Genomic DNA, 18,343 nt, shown 5'->3' on the forward strand with positions numbered 1-18,343 from the left:
ATGCTCTGTTTGAAGAACACAATTACGTTTGACTTTGCACTTAATTTTGAGAGTTTCCATTGTGTTCTGGAAAAAGTGTCTGCAAATGTAATGTTGTTAATTTATGCCACCCCTGGAAAAAGAAATGTCATTGCATGTGATTCTATGAGGTCATGAGTTTTCTTTAGAAAGTCAAGAATGGTCTGTGAGAATGGACTCTACAAGTGAGCTGATCTAGACAAATTTTTCTCTGTTTATTATTGGGGGAGCCAAATAAATATTGATGCGAATATAATTATATGAAAGCCAAAGTCATATGTAGTTTATAGAATATAAAATACTTAAAACAGGAACTTTTAAAGATGGATAGTATGAAGGCAAAGAATCTCTTCACACAGTGGTTATTGATGTTAACTTCATGTTTTCTTTCCTTTAGGGTGTTGTTAGACCCACCGGGGGATACGCTGTAATGCTGAACTGGACAATGTCTTCGATCTATGGACTTAAACCTGGAGAGGTAATCATGGTTTTAAATTCATGATACTTGACATTTCCCTGATGAACGTTTATGTAGTTTACTATCTTCTTATTTTTTAGGTGTGGTGGGCAGCCTCTGATTTAGGCTGGGTTGTTGGACATTCCTATATCTGTTATGGACCTCTTCTACATGGGAACACAACAGTTCTATATGAGGTAATCAAATGAAATTAATACCACCTAAAGAGATCTATATTTTTATATATTATGAAATATTTTATGTTATGAAATTAATACCACCACCTAAAGAAATCTATCATCTATATTTATATCTATCTATCTATCTATCTATCTATCTATCTATCTATTTATCTATTTTTTATTTTATTTTATTTTTTTTACTGAAACTTTTAAAGGAGTAGTTTCCAAGAGGGAACAGAAAAAAATTGGATTAGAGGCAGAGACATTTTCATATCTTCTTCCAGTTAAAGATATGATTTCAAAGAGAAAGGAATACAGAAAAATAATAGCCAACTATTTAAATTGTGCTGAACAAAGCCAGTAAATATTATTTTATGAAAAACATATACTAATGAACTTGTCTATTCCTTTTTTTTTTTTAAGATTTTATTTATTCATAGAGACACAGAGAGAGAGGCAGAGAGACAGGCAGAAGGAGAAGCAGGCTCCATGCAGAGAGCCTGACGTGGGACTCGATCCAGGGTCTCCAGGATCATGCCCTGGGCTGCAGGCGGCGCTAAACCGCTGCACCACCGGGGCTGCCCTTTTTGTCTATTCCTAAAGGATTTCTAGAAAGTATTGTCCCAAAGTTATTGCAATAGAATAAAAGAAAATTTAAATGATCATTCCCAGGGCACCTTGGTGGCTCAGTTGGTTAAGTGTCTGCCTTTTGTTCAAGTCATGATCACAGGTTCCTGGGATCCAGTTTTGCATCGGGGGATCCCTAACCAGCGGAGAGCCTGCTTCTCCCTCTCCCCTTAGCCCCTCCCCTGGCTTGTGCTCTCTCTCTCTCTCTTTTTCTCTCTCGGAAAAATAGAATTCTTTAAAAAAAAAATCATTCCCTTTGAAGTAAAAATAAATCTCCACACTGAATACCTCTAGTGAATGGTAGTATTAGTAACATAAATGTAACGGAGCTGCAGCTGCCCTATAAGTATTAAGCTGCCTTTTATTGCTGAACAACATCCAGTTCTTGTGCATTTACCATTGGCCTTTTATTATTTCTTGGGTTTATTTGAAGCATGATTTGAACACCATGAAAGGGACTCAGGTGTTTGTCTTTATCCTGGAATGATGTGCTCAAGAAGGGTGTAGATGCTTTAAGGGATATTTTTATGTAAAAGATTAAATATAATAGCTACATTCAAAAACCTTTTATCTGCACCCTGGTTTCTTTTGTATGATGGATAAACATCCTCCATTCCTTCTGATAGCAAAACAAAGCTTTTTAGACCTTTGCCCACTTCTAGCTATCCCATCTTAACTTTCTTCTCCACTAAACTCCTTGAAAAAAGTACCAAACCTACACTGTGTGGATTTCATATTCTTTTAGAAGCTCTTTATCCCATGATGGTGCAATTTCTGTCCACATCACTTCCTAGAATCTACCACGGCGGAGGTCAACAGTGACTTCATACGTGACCAAATCAAAGGATCTTCAATCTGATTTTCTTTTCACTCTCTCTGTGCATCAACCTTGCTATTTCCTGTAAATAATTCTCTCTCCTCCTGAACTCCACACCCTTTTGCTATTGTTCTGGCTGTTTCTTCTGCCTAGCATGACTTTCCCTTTGTCCTTTCTTACCTGGTTAATTCCTCCTATGCTTGAAGACTCTGCTTAGATGTTCTTATCTTTTCAAAGTTTCCTCTTAACAGCCTTTGGTTTTGTTTAGTGTCCCTTTCCATGGTCCCATTGCCCCCGCGGATATGTCTATCACTGATCACTGAGCTGAGCACACTGTCATGATACTATCTGTTTATATCTAGTAGAGTGTGAGATCCTCAAAATCCAGTCTTCCAGCACAATGCATAGCACACACTAAACACTCAGCAAATGCTCAGGGAACTAAATTGACCGCTACTCCTCTGTTCTCCTGTCTCTCAGACAGCTTGTCCTCCTTCCCTCTCTTGGTTTCTCTTACTTTGATCCTAAACATTGGGGTTTATAAGAGTCTTATTCTTAGCCTTTTCTTCTGCTTATATTTTGGGGATAAACCTCATGCAGTTGGATTTGTGTTGTGCTAATTAAACCAAGGCTTCTAACTACTCCTGTGTATATATCAGATCTTCCTGCTGAGCACCAATTTATGGTTAGACCGACTTTGGATGGTGCATACACATCTTATACTCAAGATGACATGAACTGATCTCACCTCTCCATTCTTCCTTGCAAAACTCATTTCTCTCCATGTACTCTGTAGTTTTGTTAATTTTACCTGAATCTACCCAGTCATCCAAACTAAGAATCAAGGAGTGATTCTAATTTCATGATCTTTACATATCACACCCCATCAGCCATTACATTTTGCTGAGTCTGTATTTTAGTACCTGTCAAAAGTGTCCTTCTCTTCCATACCTCCTGCCATATATTCAAAGCTGATATCCAGCTGGCATGCATAAGTATGTTGCTGGCTGGTGTGTATTCTGTGTTTGGCTTCTGATCTGATTTGTGCCTATTCTCTCCAACTGTATATTTCAGACTATCATCAGATAACCAATCTAGAGCATGTTCTAACAGGTGCTTCTGCTTTAAATGTCCTTCCAGATGACCTCTACCCTACCTCCAATTTCTGAGCTCTTCCCATTTATAGTTATCAGTCTAAAATGTAAAAAGCCAACATAGAACTTCGTTGCTTAGAATTCTTCAAAGGGTTGAGTTCTGCTTTTGTGAAGATGAAGATGACATACTTTTCTCTATTCCTCCCTCTAAATACAACTAAAAGTCATAAGCATGTCTACAACAAACATTAAAAGACTGAAAGGTGGGCAGAAGAAGGGAAACTGGCTTTAGGGACCTTGAGACCCAAGGAACAACATAGTGATAAGACCCTGGGTTTTATTTTTATTTTTCTTACATTCTAGATTTGCTGCTGAAAAAAGCTGGCAACTCAGAAATGCCAATGATAATAGAAAAACTAAATTAAAAAAAAAAACTAAAACTAAAAAAAGAAAAAGAAGCATGATCTCTTAAGCCAAAGGAGTATGAAAGTGACAGCCTAAATAAAACATAAAACTTTAGATGGCTCTATGCTGGGCAAACACCACAGAAAAATCCATGCTGTCTCTTCCCACCCAACAGCAAAAGCTGAGTTTATACTTCTACATTTATCAGGTGGTAAGTAGGAGCTGTAACCCACCATCATCCCATAGGGGTGTCAGAAAAATTCAACTAGGGAGCCAAGACTTTTATCCCTGCTCAGTAGTAATGAGGACTCCACAAACTTGCAGTGACAGTGAAAACCAAAGGAGTCTGGACTTATACCTCCTCCCATCAGTAATGAGGTACTCTTCTCACTTTTGATTGGGGTGGTGTCAGAGGAGGGCATGCTGGAAGCAGTAACAGGGCACTCTTACCTTCCAGCCAGGGAGTTATCAGTGGAAGCCCACTGTTGGAAGTGGAACTCACCCAGCATCAATGAGAAGCATTCTTCAGTTTGGTTATCAGTGGAAGCCAAATGAAGAATCTGGATTTCTAACCCCTCCTGCCCCTTTATTGATGGAGTGAAATTAAAGTTAAGCCATCTGTAACAAAAGACATCAATATGAGCCAGTCTCAGAATATAATACACACAATATCCAAGCTTTGATGAAAGAAAAACAATCACTCCTCATATCAAAAACTAGAATGATATCAAGCTACCTGAAAAAAAAATTGATGGAGGTGTTAGAATTATCTGACAAAGATTTTAAAGGAGTCATGATAAATGTGCTTCCATAAGTGATTATGAACATTCTTGAAAGAAATGGAGAAATAAAAAGTCACAATGAAGGTATAGAAGTTGTAAAGGAAAACCATGTGGAAATCTTAGAACTGAAAATTACAATAGCCAAAATAAAAACTCACTTGGAATATGTATAAAATAGGTGAAGGAGATTAAGAGGTACAAACTTTCAGTTATCAAATAAGTCACAGTAGATGAAAAGTACAGCATAAGGAATATAATCAATAATTATATAATAATGTATGGTGACAGATGGTAAGGACACTTCTCATGGTAAGAATCATATAATGTATGAACTCATCAGATCACTGTGTTGTACACCTGAAACTAGTATAACATTGTAGGTCAACCATAATTCAATAATAAATTTTTTAAAAAAAGCTCAATGGATGGGTTCCATAATGGAAGGGGCAGAGGAAAGAATCAGTGAACTAGAAAAAGGAACAATAGGAATCACCCAATCTAAACAAGAGAAATAAAATAGACTGAAAAAAAAATGAGCAGAGCCTCAGGGAAATGTGGAATAATAACAAGATCTAGCATTTTTGACATCAGTGTCATGAAAAGAGAGGAGGAAGTTGGGGGGCGGAGAAAGTACTGAAAAAAATAAGAAAAATTCTCAACTTCTCAAACTTGCAAAAGTTATACATCTATAGATTCATTCAAGAAACTGAGTAGACTTCCAAACGGTTAATCCACAGAAACACACTGTGTTTCACACACATCATAAACTTCTTTTTTTTTTTTTAAGATTTTATTTATTTATTCACAAGAGACACAGGCAGAGGGAGGAGCAGGCTCCATGCAGGGAGCCCAACCTGGGACTTGATCCCAGGTCTCCAGGATCACACCCTAGGCCAAAGGTGGCGCTAAACCACTGAGCCACCGGGGCTGCCCCAAATCATAAACTTCTGAAAGCTAAAGACAAAGAGTAATATTGAGACTTGGGAGAAAGCAAGGATACCTTACCTATGGGGGAAAGCCATTTTTTTTTTGTTCTTGTTTTTTTTTACAGTTTACTTATTTCAGAGAGAGAGCGAAAGCATGAGAGTGCTTGAGGAGGCAGGCAGGGACAGAGAGGGATAGAGAGATAGAGATAGAAGGATAGAGAGAGAGAGAGAGAGAGAGAGAATTCTCAAGCAGACTCCCCACAGAGCCTGACTCGGGGCTCCCTCCCAGGACCCTGAGATCATGACCTGAACCAAAATCAAGCGAGTCACTTAACCCGCTGAGCCACCCAGGCATCCCAGGAAAGCCATTTGAATGACAGGATTTTCCTTCAGAAGTCAGAGGAAAGTGACACATTTTTCAAGTGTGGAAAGAAAGGAATTGTCAATCTAGGATCTTATATCCATCAAAATATACTTTGGGAATAAAGAAGAAATAAGGATATTCTCAAGATGAAGAAAAACTTCAGAGAAATTGTCACTATTCTCCTAACGAAATGGCCAATGACCAGTATTGATGATAAATGGTTTAATGCTCCTTCCTGTGATTTGACCAAAGCAAAGATACTCACTGTCACCCTCTATTCGATGTAGTCTTGGAAACAAAAGCAAAAACATTTAGAAAGGAAGAAATAAAATTGTGTCTCTTTGAGGCTGCATGATTATCTATGTAGGAAATTATAGAACGTATAAAAAAACATAATAAGTGAGTTCAGTGAGGTCTCAGGATACAAGATGAACACACAAATATCAAGTGTATTTCTATATACTAGCAATGGACACCTGTGACTAGGAAGGCAACACGAGGGATCCTTATGGAGGTGGAACTGTTCTGTGTCTTGACTATATCAGTATTACAGTTGTGATATTCAACTGTATTTACCCAGAATACATGATATATTTGCATGAATCTACAATTATCTTATGTAAAAGGTTTAATTCAAAAATAAAAAAAAAATAAGCCTTCAAAGAACTCTTGTCTGATACAAAAGGAGTTCAGACTCCTTTGCCTCATACAAGTGAGTGATAGTCATCTGCTGTTGGCCTATGTTTAAAGTCTTATCAATGGTTCCTGGCCTCTGACTCAGCTTCCCACTTAAAAACCCTGTCATACTGGCACTTACTGAACAGAACTGCCAGTGATTGAGTTGTTCCTGCTGGTAAAGTTCCACTTTTGTTCTCATTATGTAGCAGAGTGGTCCTTTCCTTAAGGGATCAAGTTAAATATCATCTCCTCTCTGATATCTCCTTTGCTTTCCTTTGGCTGATTGAGGTGTTCTCTGTACTTCAATAATATTATCTAGATTCCTCTAATCTTGCAGATTCAGTGCTGTGATACTGTAAACCCTGAGGGCAAGGGATATTGTCATTTCTGTACCCCTGCCCTGTGTCTGGCATGGTGCTTTCCAGGTGGTAGGTAAAGTTTGTTGTGTAAATGAACCATTTCTAAGGGGATTAATTAACAACTTGAGTGTGCAGAAAGCAGGGAAAAAAACTTGTTTGCTCAATTAATTAAAATAAAACCAAAATAAACTGAAAATGAGTTCTGACTTGTCATCAGGCCAGCAAGTGAAAAAATATTTATTAACCTCCACAAAATGATCATCCCATTTGTGCCCCAATTTTAAGTGGATTACCAAGTTAATATTATTTTATTTTAGTCTGACTAGTTTATTTTTATTTAGGAAGCTAACATCTCTCATTAGGAAATTAAAAATATATTCTTTTTACAGTGAATAGAATAATATAACAAGTCCTTCATGTACTTCTCATAGGGTTACCTTTCTAAAGAGAAATATAATCATATACAGCTCAGTATGTTCAAAGCTTTATATTCATTTTTAATGAATTATAGCATTTAAAAGCTATATGGCAGTGGATTGGTGAGTGTGATGATATTTTTACATAATGATGAATTTTGATTTGATAAAAATTGATGTTCTGAAATACTGGTTCATTATGTGACCAAGTCATCTAGAGTTCATAAAACATATCTCTTACTGAATGTAAATGGTTCATGATAATTTATGAATGAATAATGTATGAATCCTTTTTCTTAGCAAAGATAATTTTTTAATATTCAGGAATTGAATACATATCTACATCAGCTGAAAAAACTCAAAAATGGTTATAACTAAGTTGGAAAATCAGTTCAGCTTCTAGATATGTTGAGTCACCCACTCGAAACACTGTTGAATTCATGTTTCAACATGAATACATAAAGCAGAAAATAGGATTTTCTTTTCTGCCACAGGGGGCATATAGCTCTGCATCTGTAGGGTGAAAACATATTGGAAATCCTGGTTGTCTGCTTTGGCTTTAGCTTTCTGATAATTACCAAATTTTTAACACATTTATATTTCTTTCATTAAAACAAACAACCCCCTGAAAAAAAAATCATGCATAAGTTCTCAGTTCCTTATTCCTTTGCAGTTAGAACACTCTCTTCCTCGTTGAAGGCTTACCTGCTCCTGATAGCTGGACGTCACTCTACAGTCCTCTCCCATTGGCATCTGTCATCATCATTCCATAATAACAGCTTTTGGTAATTTCCCTGGATCTCTCTATTTTTCCAAACGCTAATGGACATTTTCTGTCCTAATCATTCTTGGCTTCTCAACCCTTGAATGTTGCTCACTCTCTTCCCTTCCAAGGCACAGCCTGCTCCTGTTTTCCTCAAGTTGTTCAAATGCTCATTCCTGCTATAGGAATTTGTCCACTTGTTGCCTGAAATATATTTCCTCTCATCCTTTAGATCATAGCTCAAGTATCTCCTCCTCATGAAGCCCTCCTTGACCTCTCTGACTGGGTCAAATCTTGTTCTCTCTCATAAGCACCTAAGGTTTTTCCTCCCTGGCTTATGTTGCAAACCCAGTTCCCTTTAGTTTATAGGCCACTTTGGTTTGCTTATTTGGCCCCATCTGCTCTAACCTCTGAGAGGCAGGAGATCATCTTAGTGTTCCCTCACCATCAATTCTCAGCTACTAACCATTAAAAATATGCAGTCATTTATAACATAAGCATTGTTTCTTTTGAATTTTGTTCCCATGCCAATTGAGAAATACACAAAAGACTGAAATGTGTGTGTGTATGTGCTCTTGACATATATTTAGTTCCCAATAAATATTTGTTAAATAAATGCCTGGATGAAGATATCAAGAGAAACAAACAAACAAACCTTGATTTTGTAAGTAAAGACTTTTTTTTCCCCCTTATGAAGGAATATGTAATTCTAGTATCTTTACCAGAGAATTTTATGAACAACATAAGTAATAGTTTATATTTTTTTTAAATAAGCGAAGATTTGGTATTATTCATTGAACTGGACATATTTAAGGTATACAATTCTAAAAATCAGACTAGCGCAACGAGTTAAAGTATGCAAACCAATTATGAATAATTCAGAACTTATTTTTTGAGAGGAAGAGAATAAACGGTGCCTTTTTGGAAATTTACTTTCTTAATGGAGCACTGATTCTGACGTACCTAACCCCAACGACATATAGACAAAGATATATTGTGATAGTAGTGTTGTCAAAGGAGAAATGAAGCAAACAATACTTTCATACAGGGACTTTCAGATATAAACAAATTTAGCAGCCTGGTGTGTATGTGCAGACACGTGTATGTGTTGGTAAATGATGGATATACTCAGATAAGCTTTTTGGCTTCTTTCTTCTGTTTTGTCCCCTTTTACAAAAACCCTGTCATCTGCAGAATCAAAACCCAGCACTTCTTCTCAACGTAAAGAAATCTGGCTGAGCCTTCTTTCTCCTTATCTTCACTTGGGTACTAATGTACAAATGTGTATCCTGTACACACATCTCAATCATATAATACAGTGGAACCCAGGCTTTTATAATGGCAACAGTGTGGCTAAGCAAGAAATCAACTTACTTGATATTACTTTTTGTTATTGTCCTTCATGATCCTTTTAATTTCTGAAGCATCTGGTACATTCTGTGCTCTTTCTGGTTTTTTTTGAGTCTTCTCTCTTCCTGGTTAGTCCACCTAAAGGTTTATCGATTTTATCTTCTCAAACAACTCTTAGTTTTCATTTTTTCTATTTTTTTATTCTCTATATGATTTATTTCTACTCTAGTCTTTATTATTTCCTTGTTTCTGCTAACTTAGGTCTTAGCTGTTCTTCTTTATATGGTTCCTTGAGATGTAAACTTAGTATGTTTATTAGAGATCTTTCTCTCTCTTTTGGGGATCTCTCTCTTTTTTAAATGTCAGGGTTTATTGCTATAAACTCAACCTCTTAGTATCAGTTTTGTTGCATCTGTAAGTTTTGGTATGTCATGTTTTAATTTTCATCTGTCTTGAGATGCTTTTAAAATTCTCTTTTGATTTCCTTATTGACCCAATGGCTGTTCAAGAGTCTGTTGTTTCTACATATCTGTGAATTTCACTGTTTTCTTACTATTATTGATTTCTAGTTTCATTCCATTGTGGTCAGAAAAGATACTTGGAATGATATATCTATTTTCTTAAGTTTGCTTGTTTTGTGACCTAACATGTGATCTATGTTGGAGAATGTTTTAAATGCCCTTGAGAAGGATGTGTATTTCTTTGCTGTTGGGTAGAAAGATGTTGGCCAAGGTGTACAAAGTTTCAGTTATTCAAGATGAATTAGTTCTGGAGATCTAATGTACAACAACAGGATTACAGTTTAAAAGACTGTATTATATGTTTCAGATTTGATAAAAGGATAGATTGCCAGTGTTCTCACCAAACACAAACACCAAAAAGAAAAAAAGAAAAGAAAATCCTAACTATGTGAGATAATGAATATATTAACTAGCTTGATTGTGGTGATTATTTCAGAATGTATATACATTCATCAACACACCAAGTTGTACATTTTAAATACATACAATTTTTATTTGTCAGTTACACCTCAGTAAATCTGAGGAAAATTATGTAAAACTACTTGTATAAAAAAATACAAAATATACCAAAATATACTCAAATAGGTTTTACCTTAAATTAAAAAAAAAAAAAAGAAGAAGAAAGTAGCTTACTGTTCTTTGGCTAAATTATTACCTAGAATGGAATGTTGATTACTGGTCACCTTCAATTTAGTTTGGCATTAAGTCGTAAACTAGTTGGTGTACTTGATCTTGAAATGGCAGTTGCCATTTTTATGTAGTAACAGTCTCTTTGGAAGTCCTCATGGAATGAAAGCTTGCGCTCCTTTTACATTTGTTTGCATTTCACAAATTGTATACCTTATAGCAGCAAGCCATTTCAGTAATGTATGCTCACTAGATTTACCAGGACAGTTGGCTATCTGTTAAAAATTCAACAGTTAGCTTTGAAAATATGTACTACATTCCGCCTTCTCAGACAATAAGAGGAAATAGAGGATTTTTTAAAGATTCTGAATTGTGATATACGAACATGGTCACTGGACTGGAAATATGAATATCTGTGGTATTTATTTTGCTCTGCTTTTATCTGTCTGCTTTTGCCCTCAACCTCAGTTATGTTATCTATAAATATCAATATTAATAGTATTTTTCTTATATTTTATTAAATCGGTTAATCCATGAAAAGCCTGTAGAATAGTTGCCAAGATATAATAAGCTACCGCTATTATCCAAACATGGATTTATTCTCTCCCAGAATAAAATTCTACAATATAAAAACCAACTGTTCATTCCCACAAAATCCAGTCATTGAAATGCTTGAATTTGCAGATACTTCACATTTCTTCCTTCAAAGTCTACCTTTGTAACTTGGCAGCAGTCATCAAATCATTAAAAATCACTAAAGGCAGCTCCCTTTAGAGCCTGTTAATTCTCTTCTAAGAGCCAGGCAAAGGAATCCGCACCCAAGGATGTTGTTGATCCTCTTAGTATCAACTTTGAAGAATGAGTAGTGTAAATGGAAAATAACCCAGTGATCTGTCCCCTCAACGATCTTGCCTTTCAGAGCTGAACTTGTGAGTGAACTGAGAGAGGCCATGAAGCCTTTCATTTGTGAATAAACTGGTACATTTCATGGCTTACATTGTCTAAACATGTATAATCTTTCACTTCTATTTTTTGCTGGGCTTCATCGTACTAGTTTATAATTTGTATATATCTTCGAAGACTTCAGAATATTCAGATTGATATTCTCTTATTGATTTCTCTTTTCTTGAATTCATAGGAGGAAGGAAGAGTTTAGGTACCCCTATCTGTCCTTTCTTTTTTAGGATGATTAGTGTGAAAATGAGCTCTATGCTTTCCTTTATTTGCTCAGGAATCAGCTTAAGATAATGTAGTTTGAAAGCCTCAAAGAAATATCACAAGATATATGCATACATAGTAAAATAGCAAAATATGATTACATACACATATTTTAGATATAATTACTATCACTTTCTATACATGGATCAAAACATTTTCCAGTTTGAAAATCTTATGTTTGAGAATATTGAGGATACTACTTTAATTACTTTCAAATTATTTTTGTATTGAACACTCTTCAAATCATCCACAGTATCTCTTCAATGCACATGTCACCTACTTCGAACTGCACTGGACTTACAATCTCCATGAAGATATCCTATGATGCATTTTCCACACATGGACCTTCTGAATTCTTATCCCCTCCAGGGCTTCATTTTTAAAATGTAATCATTGCTTGCATGTATAGAGTTATCTTCTTTTTGCAAAAACTTTGCATTTTCCATGTTAACCTGTTTTCTCTAATTTGATGATTTTCTTTCTTTCTTTCTTTCTTTCTTTCTTTCTTTCTTTCTTTCTTTTTTTTTTTTTTTTGGACAGGGATTTGCTTCCTTCAAGCATAGGGATATGCTACTTCCTTTTAAGACTAGTACCCCTGATGTTGCTAACTAGTACACTCAAAGGCACACATCAGAGTCTTCTTCTCCTCTTATCTAATAGGAAATGATTTCCTTCTTTCTTCTTCTTTTTTAAATCTAGTATAACAGCAATGTACTTTTATGTATGTACCGAAGGGGAAAAATGATGACAGTTATTACTCTGATTCAGGCTATATAATTTGATCTCCTCAATCAGAAAAGATTGCAAAGCTGATGCCAGCATCTTTTAGATTTCTCACATGACTAGTTGTTCAAAGATATTTATTTCTGAGTTTATTTTTCTCTATGTGTGCCTGTGTTTTATGTTGGAGCAAGCAACTGCAGCTATTGTCACGGGTCCATCAACAATATTTATTGGTGCCTCTTGTGAGCTCAGTATTTTCTAGAGGTTGATAGGGAAACAGAATAAGTATCAGACACACTCCTTGCCCTGAACACACTGACAATATAGTCAAAGAATTAAGATTAATGTAAAGGACAGAAAGGAAGCAGACCCAAACATTGCCTAACTAAGAAATTTCTTACACTGTGTAGAAGATATAATTTTTTTTTCAGAGATGACATTAAGCCATTGCCTCTGTAAATACTCTACATTTAATTCTTGAACTTGTTTTGATGCAATTTTCTGATGATGGAACTAAATAAAGATCAAAGGAATTAAAGAAATTGATTTAGGTTGCATTGCTTGTAAGTGGCAGTTTGGAGTTCACCCTGGCTCAAAATCTGTCTACCAGTGTCTTGAGGGAAGTTTAGGATTAGAGTAGACAAGGAAAGCTTTGTGGATGCAGCCATGCCAGTAATAATAATAGCTACGGTTGATTGTGTGTTGAGTGACTGGAACTCTACTAAACATGGTCTTAACTATTTCTATCCATACACCCATGGGATAAATGTTTTGAATCCCTATTTACAACTATAGAAACTGAAGATCAGGGACATTAAGTAACTTTACCAGTGGCCCATGAGTGACAGAGTTGGGATTTGAAACAATGTTCTCTAGCTCCAAAAGCAGTGCTCTCTACCCGTAATGTAGAGATGAATAATTGGGAAATTATTGAGTAGTTTCAGCTAGTGGCCAGAAGCAGGGTATCAGTGATCTTTAAGGAGAGGGCAGGATGTCAGGATATCAGGGTGCATATTGTAAGATAGAGCTCAATAGGAAGTTGAAAATAGCTCTGATGTCTTCAGCTAGGACAACCAACGTGATGCTGGTTACCAACTGAACTGCTGTAGGAGGAACAACAGTAATTGTGAAGGGGCAAAGATCATTTTTAGTTTTAGTAATGTCAGTTTTAAAGCTGCTGCTTAGATATTTGTAGGACATTGGGAAATCAAGGTTTGAAACCCAGAGAAACTTTCAGACTTAGAGATGAGTAGAAAAGTCAATAATTTAAGTCATCTGAGGTGATTAAGATACTCAGAGAAGTAAAGATTAAGAAAGGGAGCTAAAAAAACTGAGAATGAAAAATTGGAGAGGCAGTAGGAGAATCAGAAAAATGGTATCCTGAAGCAGAAGGGGGTTTTCTAGAAGATGGGCATCAGCAGTGCCAAGTACTTCAGAAAGAGGTCTGATAGAACAATAACTGAAGAGGGTTTTGCAATAAGGTGTGGTCAGCGATTCCATGGGAAGGTTTGTGTGTTTCGTTTTGTACATGGGGGAACTATGAGCATTTTGAAGCTTATTTTAGATAAATTACTGGACTGAATGGAGTAGCCAGGCTCTGCACAACCCCAGGTCGAATTGCAGTGTACATACGGGATAGCCACACTTGACTTCCTGAGCAGAAATCTGTTAGTGTAATAAAAGCAAGAAGCCATTTAATTTCTCTGCTTACAGCAAAGTCTACTCATACTACTCACCATGAGTAAAGAAACCCTTAATTTGTCCCTCTAGTGCAGAGAGCAGTGATTGCTCATCAGCGTGGAGGAATTCAGGGGTGAAAGCCATCCTGCTAGAAGCCATGAGCTACCAGCTATCCTAGTGATAAATGCTCCCTGTGACTGCTGAGAGTGGTAAATATGTCAGAGTCCCTAATTAGCTCAGCACTGGGTCTGCAGAATTACCAATTCCAGGGCTCTGCTTCATTTACTTGGCATTAATACTTTCAGAGGTAAGCATCTTTTTAGTGGGACAGATGGACTCTTATGACCTGGGTGGAAGCAGTGGCTTATTCATTGGAGGGTAGCCTCATCACAAGGCCCCATATGGTCAACTCTCTCAGGGATCTGGGAGAAAAATAGGGGAAGAACCAACCAGAAGGGATAGATCTCTCTCCCTCTCTCTCTCTATCTCTCGTTTTAAAATTCAGCTTTACTGAGGGATAATGGACACAATTGTAGGATATTTAAAGTGTCTATCATATCATCTTCAGTTGCTTTCACCAGTGGTTTGTGGTTTCCGGAGTACAGGTCTTTCACCTCTTTGGTTAAGTTCATCCCTAGGTATTTTATTCTTTGTGGTGCAATTGTAAAATGTAGTTGTTTTCTTAATTACTTTTTCTGCTACTTTGTTATTAATGTATAGAAATGCCACTGTTGGGAATCCTTGGTGGCTCAGCGGTTTAGCACCGCCTTCAGCCCAGGACGGCATGATCCTGGAGTCCCAGGATTGAGTCCCACATCAGGCTCCCCTGCATGGAGCCTGCTTCTCCCTCTGCCTGTGTCTCTGCCCCTCTCTCTGTGTCTTTCATGAATAAATAAATAAAATATTTAAAAATAAAAAAAGAATGCCACTGATTTCTGGGTATTAATTTTGTATCCTGCAACTTTACTAAATTCCTTTATTACTTCTAGTAGTTTTGGGGTGGAATCTGTGCATGGGTGTATAGTAGCATGTCATCTGCAAATAGTGACCATTTGACTTCTTCCTTACCAATGTGGATGCCAAGCCATTTCCCAGAGCTAGGCAGGAAATCTTTGAAGAGATTCCTATGTTGGGGAGGCTCTCATCTGCCTAGAGACTTTGGTTATGGACTCCTTTTCAGAATCCAATCATATTGACTTATCTATCTCCCTAGGAAAATGAACATTTACACGTTAAAAAAAATCAGAATACTCCTGAACTTACCCTCAAGTCTGGTCAGAAACCTTTCATCTAAAAGATTAAGATATAATCCTTTCAAGTAGTGATATAACCAAACAAAACCTTTAAACTGAAACTTAGCTTTCAGAAGTCTCTGGTAACACAGAAAGAGTGGCTGGCCTGGGGCTGTTCTTCCTGTCTTTGGAGAAAGGATGATTGTATTCAGAATGCTAGGTCCTATAAATCATAGTATTTATGTAGAGTCTAGAGTCTAGACAAGTTATAGAGCAAGATATAAAGAATGAGGCAATTCTCCCCAATTATTTTCCCAGTATTTGGCTCCCAGTAGTCAGATTTCAGTTATCAGTATATTTTTTATTGATACTTGGATTGGCTCATTTATTTATAGCAGGTGGGAAAAGGCTAGTGTTGAGTTCTAGGCTCATCTCCCAGAGTAATGAGGCAGGTGGTATTGGATAATGGCCTAGCCTCAGGTAATGCCTGATATCTAAGGACTATGCCTTGGTTCTCAACGTTGGCTGCACATTAGAATTACTTATTACATGAAACATAACAATACCAGGCCAAATTTAAGGCCAATCAGATCATAGTCTCTGGGAGTGAGGAACAGATATTGGTATCTTTCAAAAGCATCCCAAGCAAGTCTAGTCTACATTTAGGGTTGACAGTCACTGGATTGAGGCAAATTAGATGGCGGTATGAATAAGATCAAGGAAGGGAAAGTGGCAGGATATCCCCACCGGTGAGGCCCATGGAATTATGGGAAATCTGTAGCAAATAATCAATGAAGCCAGTTGATTTAAATTCTTGGTTATCAATTGTATTTATAAGCAAGTTTTTACTCCTTAAGAGGGAATCTGCTATAGTAACACAAAATCCTAGATCTGAGGGTCTTAAGGCATAGAGTGATTGTCTCATAGGGCTTTAATGCAGTAGTAATGTTTTCAAGATTGGGACAAATAATAAGAGTTATTGAGAGAGGAACTTTAGGGAAGAAAAAGCCCATTTTTAAAAGCGGTTGTACACTCATTTGGTTCATATCTCAAAACTCACAAAAGGGTAAAGAATGCAAACCTCACTGTCCTCTGTTCCTAGCAGTTCAATTTCTCTGACTTGGAAGCAGTCAGTCTTCTGTGTCTATTAGTTCACTCTTACATAAGCAATGTCCCCTTCCTCATTTTCTTTCTTTCTTTTTTTTTTTATTTACTTATGATAGTCACAGAGAGAGAGAGAGAGAGGCAGAGACACAGGCGGAGGGAGAAGCAGGCTCCATGCACCGGGAGCCTGATATGGGATTCGATCCTGGGTCTCCAGGATCGCGCCCTGGGCCAAAGGCAGGCGCCAAACCGCTGCGCCACCCAGGGATCCCCCCTTCCTCATTTTCATACATATGGCGTCGTATAAATGATATGCACACTATCCCACATTTTACTTTTCTCTCACTAAATATTATACTCTGAGGAACTGCTTATGTTTTAACAAGTCTCAAGTTTAGATGTTGCATGCCCAAACTTTCATCCCTTAGTAAAGGCACAAGGCATGTAGTAGGAACTTAACAAATGCTATTGCCAATTTCATCACGCTTCCAGAATAAACCAGCCAGCACTGCTGCACCTGTCTGCTGAAATTAAATTCAGAACTAGTCTGTAAGGGATGTTGCTGTCTTCACCTTAGAACTGCAGTACAAACATGCCTTCGGTGATGTTCTCAGAAGTAGTGTTCAAAAAGAGACCAGATGTATTTCTAATCCTGCCACAAAAAGAGGCAAAAACTTCAGTTGACTCAGAAATTTGTATGTCAACGTCCGAGAAATGACAAGTAGCTTTGACACCAAGCCTTTGGATAAACCAAAATCAAAGGATTAATAAAGCAAATGATTTCTTGCTAAAAGATCTAACTCTAGTGCGTAAGCTTGTCTTAGTCTTGGTAAATTGTTGTCTTTCATTATTTTCCATTGAACCTCAGGATGGATTATGTGAGAAGTTGAGACGTCACCTGGTTTTCTAACTCACTATCTATTGTCTCTGGTTGCTTCAAACTAACACACTGAATCATAAGTGGTAGAAAATTATGTATGCAACTTAATCTTCAGGTATTTGTCTCAGTTTCTATGCTTTGCACCATCGCTAAGTACATTATAAACATTAGCAGTTGCTGTCTTGTAAGTCTCTGATATTAAAAATTCACGATCTATAACAGCTGAGCGCTTAGAATCCCTGCTTCACCATTGTAGGGATTGCTTTTTGCTTCTATTTTCTGGGCAGCAGTGGACACTTTAGCCTTAGTTTGGGGAAAGGGAATGAGAACACAGGTCAATTTGGTAATAAATAAACAAACCAATTTAAGTTTTTGTTATTGTTACCTTTTAGCCGCATTACTGCTTTCGGTGTGTATGTTTGTTAAAAATCCCTACAATTTTAGAATCTTCCTACTTTTCAGTTGAATAGTGTTTGGGCTGTTGCTCCTCACTGAATATGCAAGTTCTGGAATCAAAGTCATTTTCTCCAAGCAACTCAGCGTGGTTAGTGTGCTATTGGTCATTTTTAAACAGTATTGTAAAATAATAATGCCTGTGCATGCATGCATGTGTGTGTGTGTGTACACAAGCTTATATATGTATGGGAGAGCAGAGAAGAGTGTTTAATAAAATCAATAAGCCATTGAGTCACTAAATTCTAAAATAGTGAAACACAGCATCGAATGATCCTGTGGGAATGGACAATAAGATGCAAAAATCTGAACCTTTCTGAGCTCAAGGAATTTACAAAGGAATATGGTGCAATTATATACATCACTTCCATTAGTGTCCTAATAGAAATGCTATGTTATCATGATTTTCATGCTAAAAAATATTGATGAAAATGTATTTGCTGTGGGTCAGAATTGCAACAGTAATAATCATATTATTTATAAAAAGGTACAAGAGAGTTTTTATTATTTCTAATAATGTTTAAGCCGTCATTATCATTAGACATAATTAATTGAAGTCCATTATAAAATCCATTAATTTTTTCCTCCATATAGGTAGTCATTATGGTATAGCATTTTGTTATGACACTAATATCACCCTTTAGTGAGTGTATTATCTTTGTCCCAT

General features: G+C 36.7%; 1 protein-coding gene across 3 annotated transcripts in view; it reads left to right on the top strand.

Moving 5' to 3' along the window:
• ACSS3 (acyl-CoA synthetase short chain family member 3) overlaps window positions 1-18,343 on the top strand; it is a 141,669-nt gene that overhangs the window by 63,508 nt on the left and 59,818 nt on the right. For all 3 annotated transcript variants that reach the window (XM_072724503.1, XM_072724502.1, XM_072724504.1), the window contains 2 exons: window positions 416-496; window positions 577-672. In XM_072724503.1, the coding sequence (XP_072580604.1) occupies window positions 416-496; window positions 577-672 (177 nt within the window). The remainder of the gene's footprint in view (window positions 1-415; window positions 497-576; window positions 673-18,343) is intronic.

Source organism: Vulpes vulpes, chromosome 10, assembly GCF_048418805.1.
Source record: "Vulpes vulpes isolate BD-2025 chromosome 10, VulVul3, whole genome shotgun sequence".
Classification (NCBI taxonomy): Eukaryota; Metazoa; Chordata; class Mammalia; order Carnivora; family Canidae; genus Vulpes; species Vulpes vulpes.